Genomic DNA, 17,671 nt, shown 5'->3' with positions numbered 1-17,671 from the left:
TAAAAAAGACACTTTTTTCGGAACCTCCGAAGACAGCACATAACTTCGTTATTATTCAATATTTTTGTAAAAAAAAACTTAAAATATAGCCGAAAATATACCTTATTATGTCCAAAGAACTTCGAAATATTCGACTGAGTACTTTCTTTAAAAAATCACGAAATTCGTCAAATTTTCCATGGGTAACACTGGTATAGCCCCTTAAATATTTGATGAATGTACATATATACGCATATATATAAAAATTCACCCAAGTATCAACAAAATACCTAACACATATTCCAAAATAAATTCATACCTTGCTAATTCTCGTTCCGATGGGAATTTGTAAAATGATTCAGCTGCCGCACATCCACACACACAAGATTTCGGCATTCTTCTGTAAACACAAACTTATTAAAAACTTTGACATTTTTCTAACCTTACCTTAATTTAGCTTTATTTCAGCAACAACACTTATTCACAATATAAAATATTTAATCTTATAATTAACACTAATATTTATTGTTAAAATCTTCAATATACTTACGTTTGTGTTTAAACTCAATTTCCAGTTGATGTTTTCCTATAACGGCTAACGAATTGTCAATTTGTACACATATGTATGTCAAACGACAAATTACCACCCAGAATTGTATCCTACTGCATGCAAAAATTTAGAAATACTTGAAGCGTGTTTAAAAATTGCCCGAAAAAAACAACTGATTTAACATCAAACAACAAGTAATATCCTAATAAAATTGAGCAGAGATTCAAAATAATTCAATATAATCACTTAAATAACGTAAACACTTGCATTATTTAATATATTTTAAAGTGTTGATCATCAAAATTTAAAATTTATATGTAGCTCAAATGCTAACACAACACCCTGATTACCATGAAAGTAGCAAAAAAAGTGTTACACAACACCCTAAGATTTCTTAGAGGTGAGTATATGTATGTAAACAAAGCAAAGGTTGTCTACTGTATATACTGAGCCCACCACTGATTATGCGTATGGTCTGTCATATTTGTTTACATGCACACATATATATATTATATACATATGAGCACATGTGCAACCGCTTGGTCTTTTAATGTAAAGCTTGGTATCCAGCTCTCAAAAAATGTAAAAACTTCATATAAAACAAATATAGTTTAAAAAACTAAAGCTTTTAAAGCATATCAAACTAAAAAGTGAAAAATAATTCTTTGTATAAACTAACAATAATAATGAAGGAAAAATTGCTGCATTATTGTGAGAAAAGCGTGGCACGCTCGATATATGAAAAATATGTCACAAAGCACCCCACCCTTTATCTTTTTCCGGCATCTCTCCCCTCTCCATTGATATATGTACCATCACTCTATCTTGTTTAGTTCGCCTGCTGCGTCAAGTTGAGTAGACGTGTGTTTGTAGTGCTCGTCACGAAAATGGAAAAACGAAATCACGAGCAACGCGTCGCGATAAAATTTTGCGGCAGATTGGGCGAAACAGCTTCGGAAACGTACGCTAAAATTGAAAGAGTGTATGGTGATAGTGCTCTTAGTCGTGCCCAGGCTCACAATGGTTGTCTCCGCGCGCCCCCCGCCCGAAAAAAGCTCGCATGAGCAAGACGAAGGTGAAAACGATGATTATTGCCTTTTTTGATAGCCGTGGAATCGTCCACAAAGATTTCGTTCCACCGGAGAAAACTGTGAATCAAGTCTACTACTGCCAAGTACTCGAAAGATTGCGAAAACGAGTCAACAGAGTGCGCCCAGACATCGCTCGTAACTGAATCCTTCATCACGACAACGCGCCGTGCCACACCGCCCTCAGCGTGTCTTAGTATTTGGCCTCTAAAGGGATCGCCGTGTTGCAACAGCCGCCTTATTCGCCCGACATGTCACCCTGAGACTTTTTGTTTCCTAAAATAAAATCGGTGGTCAAAGGAACCCATTTTGAGTCGATTACGGACATCCAGGCGTGCCTGACGAGGGTACTCGCGGACATCCCAGTCGAAGCGTTCCAGAACTGTTACGATGCATGGAAAACGCGCTGGAATCGCTGTATAGCTGCCCAAGGGGACTACTTTGAAGGGGATGGCAGAGTTGTAGAATAATTTTCAAATATACGGTTTTTATGGAATCAGTCTTATTACTTAATTGTCATAGCTCGTACATACATACATATTACGCACAAAGTTTATCTTCTTTGTTTATTTTCTCTTGCTCTTCTAATGTGGATCATTCACAATGCGTAACCCGCTGTCAAAATTACTTGAAGAAATAATGTATTTTTTTCTTGGGCAATTACTTGAGAGCTGGATAAGGACCTTAAATGTGTAGATTTAAAACCAATCACCATTAACCTATATTAATTATTAGGGTAATAATACATAGCTTACTCTATTATATATTTTTAATGATTTTATGGAATCCTCATGAAATACATAGGTAAATTTTAACATACATACATATTGTTACAAAAGTAGTATTAAGTTGTATTTGTATTGCTATATGCATCCCTTATTATGAACAATAGCTGTAGGTATATGGAATAGCATTTGTCTTGTTGTAGACATCTGGCGCCGCGGCTGTCTGCTTGTCGAAACAATAGACATCTGGCGCCGCAGATGTCTGCTTGTCTACTTAAACAATTGCTGCGTCTGGCGCCGCGACTGTCTGCTTGTCTACTTAAACAAGAGTAAACTGATATAGTGTAGACGAGTTGTAAAATAAAGAGATTTTGTTGAAGTGAATTAAACGGCTAGGAGGAGTAAATTCGCAACAATTGGTGTCAGAAGTGGGATTGTCAAATAATCCAAATTCAAGATGGTTAAATTCGGAGAACTGAGAATTCAGCAATTAAAAAAAGAACTGGAGGAGCGTAATTTGCCGATAAGCGGGCAAAAGGCGGATCTGCAGGCACGACTACGTGAAGCAATGGAAGCGGATGGAATTAATGTGGACGAGTTCGAATTTGATGGGCCAGAAACTTCTACAAAGGTAAAAGAAAAAGTAGAAGAACAACGAACATCATCAAGTGTAGACATGAACTTGCTGTTAGTGGCTATTAAGCAAATAGAAAATCGTCTGGCACAGCAAATAGCTGAAAATACAGAAAATGCAGTGCAAACAGAAAATCTTCTGGCACAGCAAATAGCTGAAAATATATCACAGTTAAAGTCTTGCCTTGCACAACAAATGACTGAAAATAATACGCAGTTAGAAAAGCGTTTGGTACAACAGATTACAGAAAATAATACACAAGTGCAAGGGAAATTTTCAAAATTTGAAGACGAATTAAGCACGTTAAAAAATGACGAAGAAAATTTAAAATCAGAAGTTCTTCAATTAAGTAATCGTGTGCGAGAACTGCAACTACATGGCCCTGCACCATCAACAAATAATCAAAGATTGAAGGCACCCACATTTGATGGAAGTATTCTATTTCAAATTTTCAAACTTCAGTTTGAAAAGACAGCAATGGCCAATAACTGGAATGCAGCGGACAAAGTGACGTCTTTGTTTGTATCATTGAAAGGACCTGCGGCAGAAATCCTTCAGACTATTCCAGATTGTGAACGGGACAACTATGAGGCATTGATGAGTGCGATAGAAAGACGATATGGTAGTGAGCACCGGAAACAAATATACCAGATCGAACTGCGAAATAGGGGTCAGAAGATGAACGAGTCATTGCAAGAGTTCGCAACTGAAGAAGAACGACTGGCTCATTTGGCAAATGCAGATGCACCTGTGGATTACATTGAGAGGGTTAAAATTCAAAGTTTCATAAATGGAATTCGTGATGTGGTAAACCAGCACACAAAGTACAAAGAGTTGAAATGGAACAACCAGTGCTGATGGAAGAAATATTGAAGACTCTGAAGACAATTGCTGCACCGCGAGTAAATACAACAGGAAGATGTTTCAACAGTGGAAAAGTGGGTCACTTTGCCCGAAATTGCAATATAAAACTAAACCCATCAAAACGGAAACAACCAACAGATAACGAGGACGGAGCACCCACATCTCACAAGTCGTTATACTAAAACTGAACAGTTCAAAGGGGCGTGAGCTGGTTCCCACAACTATTTGCCCCGCCATCTCGATATCACAAATAGGTCGCCATGACAACAATCTTACTATCAACGGCATCGTAAATGGACGAATATCAACGCTTACTTTGGATACTGGTGCCACACATTCAATTATCCGACCGGACGTGGTAAGAGGAACAGTTGAACCATTAGTCGGTTGCAAGCTTCGAACGGCCACTGGAGAGGAAGCAGCTATTGCGGGAAAAGTGTTTTGCGAAGTGTCGATTGGTACCCTGGTAGTTAATCACACCTTCATCGTAGCAGAAATCACGGATGAAATTATAATGGGAGTAAGAGGGTGGTTGTTGATGATAATCAGAGTATTCCACCAAAATCTGAGGCGATTGTATGGGCTAAAGTAAATGGAGGAGGTGGGACTGAAGAATTGTGGATTGTGGAACCAACAAAAATAGATACACCCATATTGGTAGGAAGAACGCTTGTGAAAACTAGAGAAGACGCTACCATTCCGGTCAAAGTAGTGAATGAATTCAACACGCCTATAAGGCTGAAGAAAGGAGCAGTAATTGGACAGTGCCAGAATATAAATGCAATAGCACGATGCGAACGGTCACAACAGAAGCCTACTATTGAGCCACAGCAGATAAGTCCTACACTCCTAAACAATTTGTTGAATGAGGTGCATGGAAATGAAAAATTAAAAGAAGAAAAACTATTACAAAAATACGCATCCATATTTGCAAACGAAGGAAACAACACAGGAAGAACCGGCATTGTCAAACATCGCATAAATACCGGAGACGCTAGACCAATCCGACAAGCTCCGCGTAGGGTTCCACTAGCGAAACGGGAGGATGCTAACAAAATTATTGAAGACATGCACAAAAACGGTGTAATCGAACCTTCAATAAGTCCATGGAGCTCACCCATCATCTTAGTTAAAAAGAAAGATGGTAGCACCCGTTTCTGCGTAGATTATAGGAAGTTGATAGATGTCACAAAGAAAGACAGTTATCCTCTACCGAGAATCGACGATACATTAGATACCTTGTCTGGAGCGAAATGGTTTTCTACATTAGATCTACAAAGTGGATATTGGCAAGTCGAGATTGATGAATGTGACCGTGGAAAGACCGCTTTCAGTATGGGCGACGGGTTATGGGAATTCTCTGTGATGCCATTTGGGTTATGTAATGCGCCAGCAACGTTCGAGCGACTGATAGAACATGTGTTAAAAGGACTCAACTGGAAGACATGTTTGGTGTATCTTGATGACATTATCATCATGGGAAAAAGTTTTGATAATCATCTGAAAAATCTAGAGGGAGTCTTTCAGCGAATAGCATCAGCCGAATTACGCTTGAATACCAAAAAGTGTTCATTATGGAAGAAGCAGGTCACATATCTCGGACATAAAGTGTCAACTGAGGGAATTCACACCGAGGAGGAAAAAATAAAAGCAGTTAAAGATTGGCCTCGACCCACCAACATACATGAACTCCGCAGCTTCCTCGGCGTATGTACGTATTACCGCCGCTTTGTACCCGGATTTGCGAACGTGGCTAGAAGTTTACACGATTTAACAAAGAAGAATCGCCCGTTTGTATGGCAGTTGGAACAAGAATAAGCGTTTGAGCAGCTTAAAGAACTACTTTGTACGGCGCCGATGTTAGCTTATCCAATACCTGGAAAGAAATTCATCCTGGATAGAGATGCGAGCGCTTATGGAATTGGAGGTGTCCTGTCTCAGCTCATCGACGGGCAAGAAAGAGTAATTGGGTAAGGAAAGGCTTGTTCCCGAAATTGCAGACAGCCTGGGAAGGGCCCTATATGGTGATGAAACGACTTAATGACGTGGTATACCGCATACAAAGAAATGGAAAAGCACGATGTAAAATGAAAGTAGTACATTTGGAGAGGATCGCCTCATTTGGTTCAAGAGGATTTGTGCCTAATCGGGACGATTAGGCTTAAGTGGAGGGCAGTGTTACAAAAGTAGTATTAAGTTTGGTATTTGTATTGCTGTATGCACCCCTTATTATAAACATTGGGCGCCTCTACTTAAACAATAGATGCATTTGGCGCCGCAGCTGTCTGCTTGTCTAAACAATAACTGCGTTTGGCGCCGCATAGCATAATATAAAGAGTTGTTGAATTGAACAGTTTTTGGTTTTATTCGTCAATCCAAAGATACAAACCTAGCAAAGTAAACTGGTAAGCAGTAAAATCGTAACAATACATACATATGTACATACTTATGTACTAAGTATATGCTTTGATACCATTTATATAATCTGTAAGCATAAATTTGTTTACATTGGAATTAGAATTATTTTTTTCATTTAACACTGAAAAGGCTCAGTTCTGCTATTTTCGTGGTAAAACACGCTTATAATTTGTCAGTGGTGAGACTCCCTCATCTCTGCCGAGTTCTCCTTCGAAAAGTTACGATATTTGAAACGTGAACTTTCTCTATGATAAACGTTCCCTGTTTTGAGCTCTTGAACTGTTGAATTTTTCATAAGTATGAAAGAATGTATGTGAAAAAAAAAGAAATATACATTTTTTACAAATGTATTTCTTGCAAAAAAAAAAATATTTTCATATTTTCGGACTATAATAACTTTAGCACAATTTTTATATACCAATTAGTTTAATATGAGCAATGAACTTTTGATTTATGTTCGTATAAGTTTATTAAATATAAGATGGCAATACGGGGCATCTCGACAGGCAAAAATTTATTGTATACCAACTGTGGGCACACAGATATGGCAACTCTGTTTTGTCAGTTATTCATTCTCTGTACATTCTTGGAATTTCAATTTCCACTGAATTCCTAATTCTTATTTTTGAATTTTTAGAAGCGTCACTCTTTGTCTAGACACCAACGAGAATACAAGCGTTATTACAATAAATAGTTTTAGATTTTAAATAATTGTGGTGTTTCATTCGCCACACAACTGTATTACTGTCCATATTGCCTGTGAAGACTCCATATTGCTCATGGAATACTAATTAGTATGCCATATATTGAAAGCAAAGAATTGTCTCCTCAGCAGCTTGACAGCTCAGTTTTCATTTCTATGAAAATTTCGAAGAAGCAACACATTCCATTAATACCATGTTCAGACCGACACTTAATCACAATGTTTCGGCTGTTAAGTGGGTTATCCTACTAATCCTATAAATTTATCCAGATTTCACCATACAAAAATGACAGTTCAAAATCATTTCTAATTTTGCACACTCTCTTTGTCGGCATTGGAAATCTATTACATTATGACAGCTGATTTAGACACTACAAAGAGGAAAAATATTGTTACGAATTTACTCTTGCTAGTTTACTTTGTTAGGTTCGTATCTCTGGATTGACAAATAAAATCAACACTGTTTAATTTAATTCAACAACTCTTTATTTCACAACTCGTCTACACTATAGCAGTTTACTCTTAGCACTGATTGATTACGTTGGCGCTGCCACGGCTTATATAGCCACGCACTTCTCGCTGATGCCGACGTGTCCTTCTAGAATATCGCGTCTGGAAATTACCAGAACATACGGCTATACGGCGCCAGACGCAAGCAGACAGTCGCGGCGCCAGACTCAGCAATTGTTTAACTAGACGAGCAGACAGTGTGGCGCCAGATGTCTACAACAAGACAAATGCTATTCCATATACCTACAGCTATTGTTCATAATCAGGGATGCATATAGTAATACAAATACAACTTAATACTACTTTTTGTAACAATATAAACAATCAAATTTTTTTTGAAAGCAATGAACTAGTTTCTCCTGAAAATCGACTTAACAAATGAAAAAATGCGGCCATTATTTCATTTATATGGAAAATATTTAAAATAAGATGGCTTTTACTTCAAAATACTATATGACAATGTTTTCTTTTGATAAATATTAAGCGATATGAATTATTGAATGGCAACAGGACAAAATTGATTGGCGAATAAGTGAAGTCTAAAACTTAATAAACCTATATAAGAAGAAATAAAAATATCGTTGCTTATATTAAATTTATTGTTTTATTTGGTATATAAAATTTATGCTACAACTATTATATAGTCGTCCGAAATTCTTATTTTCTCCAAAAATACATTTGTAATAAGAAACGTATTTCTCCTTTTTTATTTTCCAATTTTTTCACCCGCGATCTTCACTGTTCGGCGACACGAGAGAAATGAGATTTTGTGCGCACACAACGCCATACACGACACACATGTGCGCGCACCGATCGTAAAAAATCAAAAATTTTCTCAAACATGGATCGGTACGCGCACAAGTCCATACACGAGTAAGCCGCATGCGCACACATACCGATCGAACGCACTTGTGTGTCGTGTATGGGCACTTTTAAAGAGTTAACTAATTTTTCAATAAAGACTGTTTTTCCACATATTTAAATTTGAGATTTAAAAATGTGTATTTCTTCTTTACCGATCAGCTGTGAATAAATGGTTTGCAACATGGTATGCAAAGAAACCTCAGCAACCTCAGCTGCACAAGATTCGTAATTGCCCTATAAAAATACACGATAACATGTTACCTTCAGCTTACCTATTCATTAGCAGTGGCAAGAATATCTGTTAGCTCGATTTCCTCGATAAGTTAATTTGTTTATTACTTCAAACAAATTCAAAGGTTATCGTATTTATTTTTAACTTCAATTATTTTTAATAAAATGGTTTTTATAGTTTTTATATAATTTTGTATTTATTCATAATAAAAATTTCCTTAAAATAATTGTTAAAATTCAATATACATATATGTATACATAAACGAGAAAACATATATTTATCAATTTTATAAATACGGGTTATTTATTGAGACTTTCAAAGTAATTAATACGAGTAGATAACTGTCCTGTCATTTTTAACGTAAATATACATCAAAGAACGTCTATCATAGAGAAGGTTCACGGCGCGGAGATCGTAAAAATAGTTTTGGCTAACTCGGTCGAGATGGTCCAGTTTCACCACTGCCAGCTCGGCAGGAGAAATCTTAACATTTTCGCTTGAACAGAGCTGAGCGTGAAATAAAAATTATGCTCAAAACTATATATTGCTCTAACAGACGTATGTTCGCTCTTTTGCTTATATTTTTATACGTTTATATGCAAACATGTGTATTCGTATGAATTCTTTTTGTGCTTATTAATGAATACATGTGCAATTGAATGCATTTGTTAATGTGAAAATAAAGCCTATTTTATAATTATTTTTTGAATATATCAAATCATACTTATATATATACATACTTCATAACATACATATGTATGTATAAAACAAACTATCATAATATTATTAAAAAAATTAAATATACATACATATTACAATAGTGATAAATGTACATTAATCGGACATTTTATCATTCAAAACTTATATGCACATGTATCATGACCATATGTGTTTATGTTCGCTTTCGCGAATTCAGATCATATTATCACTTATCAATAATATAACATGTGCGCGCTGCTCATATGTACATACATAAACATGAGCGTATGACATTGGCACACAAATAACGTATACACAACATACATACTTATATGCGTTCACTTGTAGATATGTCACCCGCATTACAAATATTGTTCTACAAAAACAAGAATCGTTTGAAATAGCATCAGCAGCGTCACAAGCCAATATGGCAGCCAAATAGTCGATGCCCAAATTTGTAGAAAAATACACAACAACTATATTTTCTTTCATGAACGCAAGCGCACTTTCAACAGGCAAACTTGCTTCATTCATAAAAACAAACACCATTACATCGCGACGGTGGCAAAAGCTAAAAATCATAATTTGAACAATTTCTGATATTTGTATGAGAAGGAAAAAGTGCCAACATAGTTTATTTGTCAAGAAATGTATTAAAGAAAATGTTCAATATTCCTCTGATTTATGTGTACAGTCAATCCCGGTTAAGTAGTACTCCGCTTAAATGAAAATCATTCCTCTTAACTGCCTATATCTTGCTGCATCTCACGGTTTTTTTTTTTTGAAATACATTCAAACCATTGTTTTAAGTACGACTCGGTTAAGTATCCGCAGTCGGTTATGTACCATATTAAATTTTTATTTTTAACAAACCACAAAAATCTGTATCTTTGATTGTGGCACATAACCGGGATTGACTGTATTTTACGCGGCTTGCAAAAATCTGTGACGATATGTATGCAAGCTCATACGTAAGTATATATTCATACATATTTACGCAAGTTTTAAGCGAAGCTGTTTGCGCGGCAAGGGAAGCGGTAACAATAGACGATCGTTTGCTTATTGTTTCGGCACAGCTCGGATTTTCTACCAACAACACGATGCTTTGTCGACAGATTGACTCGTTAACATGAAAGCAAAAAACGCGAGCTTCGCCATTGGTTGTCAGTGTCAAACGGAGATTTCGCATGAAGCATTGAGTGTACATATTTACATACATACATATGTATGTACTGCATCTAGACAAATTTACAAACATTATCCCTATGGTCTATCATATTTGTTTACATGCACACATAATTATATATGAGCACATGTGCGACCGCTTGGTCTTTTAACATGATATCGAAACTTTTAATAATTAAAGCAAATATGCATATATGTACATATTTTTGTATATAAATACATATGTATATGACCTGTCAAACCCATATAAAATGTACATATGTACATATATTTAGGTAGTAATACTTACAAAGATTTTATGGAATACAAATACATAGGTCAAATTCAAAATACACACTTACATATGTATGTATTTTCATAACAAATATACATATGTATGTATGTATGTATACCGATCTATAAATTATAAGCAGAGTCGTTTGAGCATAGTAAATAAACGAATCTGTACGCATACATTCCTTTACATTGGAATTCGCATTATTTTTCTCATTTAACACTGAAAATGCTCAATTCTGCTATATTCGTGGTGAAACACGCTAATAATTTGTCTGTGGTGAAACTGGACCATCTCGACCGAGTTAGCCAGAAATATTTTTACGATCTCCGCGCCGTGAACCTTCTCCATGATAGACGTTCTCTGTATACATATTATCACAAATTATACACAGAACACAAAATGCAGCTAATTTTAATCGAATGAAAATAAGTAAGGAGAAGCTCAACTGAAAACGCCCAGGTGTTGGGCCAACCAGGCTTAACTTTTTCTTAACCCTAGAAAGATAATCATATTGTGACGTACGTTAAAGATAATCATGCGTAAAATTGACGCATGTGTTTTATCGGTCTGTATATCGAGGTTTATTTATTAATTTGAATAGATATTACGTTTTATTATATTTACACTTACATACTAATAATAAATTCAACAAATAATTTATTTATGTTTATTTATTCATTAAAAAAAAACAAAAACTTAAAACTTCTTCTATAAAGTAACAAAACTTTTAAACATTCTCTCTTTTACAAAATAAACTTATTTTGTACTATGAAATCAGTCATGTTGTATTATAAAATAAATAATTAGCATATCTTATACATATTAGAAACAAATTTTACTTATTAGTCAGTCAGAAACAACTTTGGCAAATATCAATATTATGCTCTCGACAAATAACTTTTTTGCATTTTTTGCACGATGCATTTGCCTTTCGCCTTATTTTAGAGGGGCAGTAAGTACAGTAAGTACGTTTTTTCGTTACTGGCTCTTCAGTACTGTCTTCTGATGTACCAGGCACTTCATTTGGCAAAATATTAGAGATATTATCGCGCAAATATCTCTTCAAAGTAGGAGCTTCTAAACGCTTACGCATAAACGATGACGTCAGGCTCATGTTAAGGTTTTTCATAAAATTTTTGCGACTTTGAACCTTTTCTCCCTTGCTACTAACATTATGACTGTATATAATAAAAGAATTTATGCAGGCAATGTTTATCATTCCGTACAATAATGCCATAGGCCACTTATTCGTCTTCCTACTGCAGGACATCACAGAACACATTTGGTCTAGCGTGTCCACTCCGCCTTTAGTCTGGTTATAATACATAATCATTTGCGGTTTACCGGTACTTTCGTTGATGGAAGCATCCTCATCACAAGATGATAATAAGTATACCATCTTAGCTGGCTTCGGTTTATAGGAGACGAGAGTAAGGGTCCGTCAAAACAAAACATCGATGTCCCCACTGGCCTGGAGCGACTGTTTTTCAGTACTTCCGGTATCTCGCGTTTGTTTGATCGCACGGTTCCCACAATGGTTAACTTCTACGGTTCTTGTAGTAAGTTTTTTGCCAAAGGGATTGAGGTGAACCAATTGTCACACGTAATATTACGACAACTACCGTGCACAGGCTTTGATAACTCCTTCACGTAGTATTCACCGAGTGGTACTCCGTTGGTCTGAGTTCCTCTTCCCAAATAAGGCATTCCATTTATCATGTACTTTGTACCACTGTCACACATCATGAGGATTTTTATTCCATACTTACTTGGCTTGTTGGGAATATACATTCTAAACGGACACCGTCCTCTAAACCCAAGTAACTGTTCATCTATGGTCAAATGAGCCCCTGGAGTGTAATTATGTATGCACTGATGGATAAAGAGATCCCATATTTTTCTAACAGGAGTAAATACATCGTTTCCTTGAAGTGTGGGCCGTATACTTTTGTCATCCATTCTAAGACATCGTATCAAAAAATCAAAACGATCACGACTCATTACAGAGACGTATACCAATGACAAAGATCGATCATAGAGGTCATCTATGGACATGTGGTTATCTTTTCTCACTGCTGTCATTACCAGAATACCAAACAAAGCATGGATTTCATCTTCATTCGTGTCACGAAATGAAGCACCTGTCATAGATTCCCGACGTTTCAATGATATCTCAGCATTTGTCCATTTTACGATTTCCGAAATTATCTCATCAGTAAAAAATAGTTTGAAGCATAAAAGTGGGTCATATATATTGCGGCACATACGCGTCGGACCTCTTTGAGATCTGACAATGTTCAGTGCAGAGACTCGGCTACGCCTCGTGGACTTTGAAGTTGACCAACAATGTTTATTCTTACCTCTAATAGTCCTCTGTGGCAAGGTCAAGATTCTGTTAGAAGTCAATGAAGAACCTGGTTGTTCAATAATATTTTGTTCTAATATTTCACTACCGCTTGACGTTGGCTGCACTTCATGCACCTCATCTATAAACGCTTCTTCTGTATCGCTCTGGACGTCATCTTCACTTACGTGATCTGATATTTCACTGTCAGAATCCTCACCAACGAGCTCGTCATCGCTTTGCAGAAGAGCAGAGAGGATACGCTCATTGTCTAAAGGACTACCCATTTTAATATATTTTAGTCACGATATCTATAACAAGAAAACAAATATATATATAATAAGTTATCACGTAAGTAGAACATGAAATAACAATATAATTATCGTATAAGTTAAAATTTTAAAAGATACGTAAAGATAGTCATGCGTCATTTTGACTCACGCGGTCGTTATATTTCAAAATCAGTGACACTTACCGCATTGACAAGCACGCCTCACGGGAGCTCCAAGCGGCGACTGAGATGTCCTAAACGCACAGCGACGGATTCGCGCTATTTAGAAAGAGAGAGCAATATTTCGAAAATGCATGCGTCAATTTTACGCAGACTATCTTTCTAGGGTTAAGGAGTTAATCGATGTGTGCACTGAGCGGCTCATTTAACGCATAGAACAAAAATATCACTAAACTTTTTAGGCAGTATATTTAGTTTTATAATAGTACCAAACCACGATGACACAATCGAAATTAAATGATAAAATAATCAATAATAATAGACAAAATGTAATAAATTATGAAAATGAACTTCAAGGGGGATTATCTTGCTCTTGCAAGATCGCAGATTGCAAACATCCTTTACCGAAATATACAAGGGCACGATAGCATCCATTGCAGAATCTAGTGATTCGGTCAATTTATTGTAAATGACTATTTTGCATGGTTATTGTGAATTAGCGCACATTCTGCATACATTTTTAACAAAAAAAACTGTAACAAATCTTTATAATTTAAATAGAAATTATAAAATCTATTTAAAATTTACCTTCCTGAACCATTTAATGTCAAAATATGACTTTATGTAAAATGACAGCTAAAACAGGGTCGCAATTATATTTCTGCGTGAAATTGCACGCAAATAAACATGGGTTTTGGTCTGACATATTTTACAGCCCTTACAAATATTTTTCTGCGTGCGTTTGTTGTTGTGCCGTTGTATTAGGTGGAAAAATCAGCAATTCTTGCACCGTGCAAGGGTTTTGCAAGAACAAGAGAATACCCCTAATATTACAAGAAATACTCCACGAATTACTACACTTAACAATTGCAACTAACTTCGCAAGATATAAAAGCTTTTATTCAGCAGCAATTCATATTGAAGAAGTGCAAAAAATAATGAAGACTGAACAAATAGACATACCAGCCATAGATTTTTTAGAATACTCAGATATTTTTACAAAAAGAGTTTCCGATACGTTCATAATGATTTATAAAATTCCTTTTGTAATAAATAAATGTAAAACATTTAATGTAACACCGATAAAATATAATCACGGAATATTAATACTAACCGTGCGATTTTGTAACGTGAGACAGTCTCAAGTCTCTAAATTTGAGATTTTGAGTTAGAGACAATTTTTGAGACTTGATATGATTTTGCTATTCTGTAAGTGACAGTCACAAAATCTATTACATTTCATTATTCAGAGATGTTTTTAAACTTGAATGAAAATAAATATGTCGATAACAAATATTAAATTTTCTATAACATAGACAAAAAACATAATTATCAATAAAAATAATAATATATGTTGACTTTGGTGCATAATATTTACGAAATAAAATAAATAATTAGCATATCTTATACATATTAGAAACAAATTTTACTTATTAGTCAGTCAGAAACAACTTTGGCAAATATCAATATTATGCTCTCGACAAATAACTTTTTTGCATTTTTTGCACGATGCATTTGCCTTTCGCCTTATTTTAGAGGGGCAGTAAGTACAGTAAGTACGTTTTTTCGTTACTGGCTCTTCAGTACTGTCTTCTGATGTACCAGGCACTTCATTTGGCAAAATATTAGAGATATTATCGCGCAAATATCTCTTCAAAGTAGGAGCTTCTAAACGCTTACCCATAAACGATGACGTCAGGCTCATGTTAAGGTTTTTCATAAAATTTTTGCGACTTTGAACCTTTTCTCCCTTGCTACTAACATTATGACTGTATATAATAAAAGAATTTATGCAGGCAATGTTTATCATTCCGTACAATAATGCCATAGGCCACTTATTCGTCTTCCTACTGCAGGACATCACAGAACACATTTGGTCTAGCGTGTCCACTCCGCCTTTAGTCTGGTTATAATACATAATCATTTGCGGTTTACCGGTACTTTCGTTGATGGAAGCATCCTCATCACAAGATGATAATAAGTATACCATCTTAGCTGGCTTCGGTTTATAGGAGACGAGAGTAAGGGTCCGTCAAAACAAAACATCGATGTCCCCACTGGCCTGGAGCGACTGTTTTTCAGTACTTCCGGTATCTCGCGTTTGTTTGATCGTACGGTTCCCACAATGGTTAACTTCTACGGTTCTTGTAGTAAGTTTTTTGCCAAAGGGATTGAGGTGAACCAATTGTCACACGTAATATTACGACAACTACCGTGCACAGGCTTTGATAACTCCTTCACGTAGTATTCACCGAGTGGTACTCCGTTGGTCTGAGTTCCTCTTCCCAAATAAGGCATTCCATTTATCATGTATTTTGTACCACTGTCACACATCATGAGGATTTTTATTCCATACTTACTTGGCTTGTTGGGAATATACATTCTAAACGGACACCGTCCTCTAAACCCAAGTAACTGTTCATCTATGGTCAAATGAGCCCCTGGAGTGTAATTATGTATGCACTGATGGATAAAGAGATCCCATATTTTTCTAACAGGAGTAAATACATCGTTTCCTTGAAGTGTGGGCCGTATACTTTTGTCATCCATTCTAAGACATCGTATCAAAAAATCAAAACGATCACGACTCATTACAGAGACGTACACCATTGACAAAGATCGATCATAGAGGTCATCTGTGGACATGTGGTTATCTTTTCTCACTGCTGTCATTACCAGAATACCAAACAAAGCATGGATTTCATCTTCATTCGTGTCACGAAATGTAGCACCTGTCATAGATTCCCGACGTTTCAATGATATCTCAGCATTTGTCCATTTTACGATTTCCGAAATTATCTCATCAGTAAAAAATAGTTTGAAGCATAAAAGTGGGTCATATATATTGCGGCACATACGCGTCGGACCTCTTTGAGATCTGACAATGTTCAGTGCAGAGACTCGGCTACGCCTCGTGGACTTTGAAGTTGACCAACAATGTTTATTCTTACCTCTAATAGTCCTCTGTGGCAAGGTCAAGATTCACTTACGTGATCTGATATTTCACTGTCAGAATCCTCACCAACGAGCTCGTCATCGCTTTGCAGAAGGGCAGAGAGTATACGCTCATTGTCTAAAGGACTACCCATTTTAATATATTTTAGTCACGATATCTATAACAAGAAAACAAATATATATATAATAAGTTATCACGTAAGTAGAACATGAGATAACAATATAATTATCGTATAAGTTAATATCTTAAAAGATACGTAAAGATAGTCATGCGTCATTTTGACTCACGCGGTCGTTATATTTCAAAATCAGTGACACTTACCGCATTGACAAGCACGCCTCACGGGAGCTCCAAGCGGCGACTGAGATGTCCTAAACGCACAGCGACGGATTCGCGCTATTTAGAAAGAGAGAGCAATATTTCGAAAATGCATGCGTCAATTTTACGCAGACTATCTTTCTAGGGTTAAGGAGTTAATCGATGTGTGCACTGAGCGGCTCATTTAACGCATAGAACAAAAATATCACTAAACTTTTTAGGCAGTATATTTAGTTTTATAATAGTACCAAACCGCGATGACACAATCGAAATTAAATGATAAAATAATCAATAATAATAGACAAAATGTAATAAATTATGAAAATGAACTTCAAGTTTTTCAAACAAAAATTAATAGGGGGATTATCTTGCTCTTGCAAGATCGCAGATTGCAAACATCCTATACCGAAATATACAAGGGCACGATAGCATCCATTGCAGAATCTAGTGATTCGGTCAATTTATTGTAAATGACTATTTTGCATGGTTATTGTGAATTAGCGCACATTCTGCATACATTTTTAACAAAAAAAACTGTAACAAATCTTTATAATTTAAATAGAAATTATAAAATCTATTTAAAATTTACCTTCCTGAACCATTTAATGTCAAAATATAACTTTATGTAAAATGACAGCTAAAACAGGGTCGCAATTATATTTCTGCGTGAAATTGCACGCAAATAAACATGGGTTTTGGTCTGACATATTTTACAGCCCTTACAAATATTTTTCTGCGTGCGTTGTATTAGGTGGAAAAATCAGCAATTCTTGCACCGTGCAAGGGTTTTGCAAGAACAAGAGAATACCCCTAATATTACAAGAAATACTCCACGAATTACTACACTTAACAATTGCAACTAACTTCGCAAGAT

General features: G+C 35.9%; 1 protein-coding gene across 2 annotated transcripts; it reads right to left on the bottom strand.

Moving 5' to 3' along the window:
* Positions 1-8,813: 8,813 nt before the first annotated feature.
* On the bottom strand, positions 8,814-17,393 carry LOC125779364 (piggyBac transposable element-derived protein 4-like). 2 transcript variants are annotated; one of them, XM_049460694.1, is made up of 2 exons: positions 16,801-17,393; positions 8,814-13,383 (listed from the first exon to the last, which is right to left on the bottom strand). In XM_049460694.1, exon 2 carries the CDS (start codon positions 13,357-13,359, stop codon positions 12,274-12,276), a length of 1,086 nt encoding a protein of 361 aa, XP_049316651.1. In that variant the 5' UTR covers positions 13,360-13,383; positions 16,801-17,393; the 3' UTR covers positions 8,814-12,273. The 2 variants fall into 2 exon arrangements, with proteins under 2 accessions (XP_049316651.1, XP_049316652.1); XM_049460695.1 differs by lacking the exon at positions 16,801-17,393 and adding an exon at positions 13,548-13,815.
* Between the last annotated feature and the right edge of the window lie 278 nt (positions 17,394-17,671).

This window comes from Bactrocera dorsalis, chromosome 6 (assembly GCF_023373825.1).
Source record: "Bactrocera dorsalis isolate Fly_Bdor chromosome 6, ASM2337382v1, whole genome shotgun sequence".
Taxonomy (NCBI): Eukaryota; Metazoa; Arthropoda; class Insecta; order Diptera; family Tephritidae; genus Bactrocera; species Bactrocera dorsalis.
The sequence above is the reverse complement of the archived record's forward strand: the minus strand, read 5'-3'. Positions and strand labels throughout refer to the sequence as shown.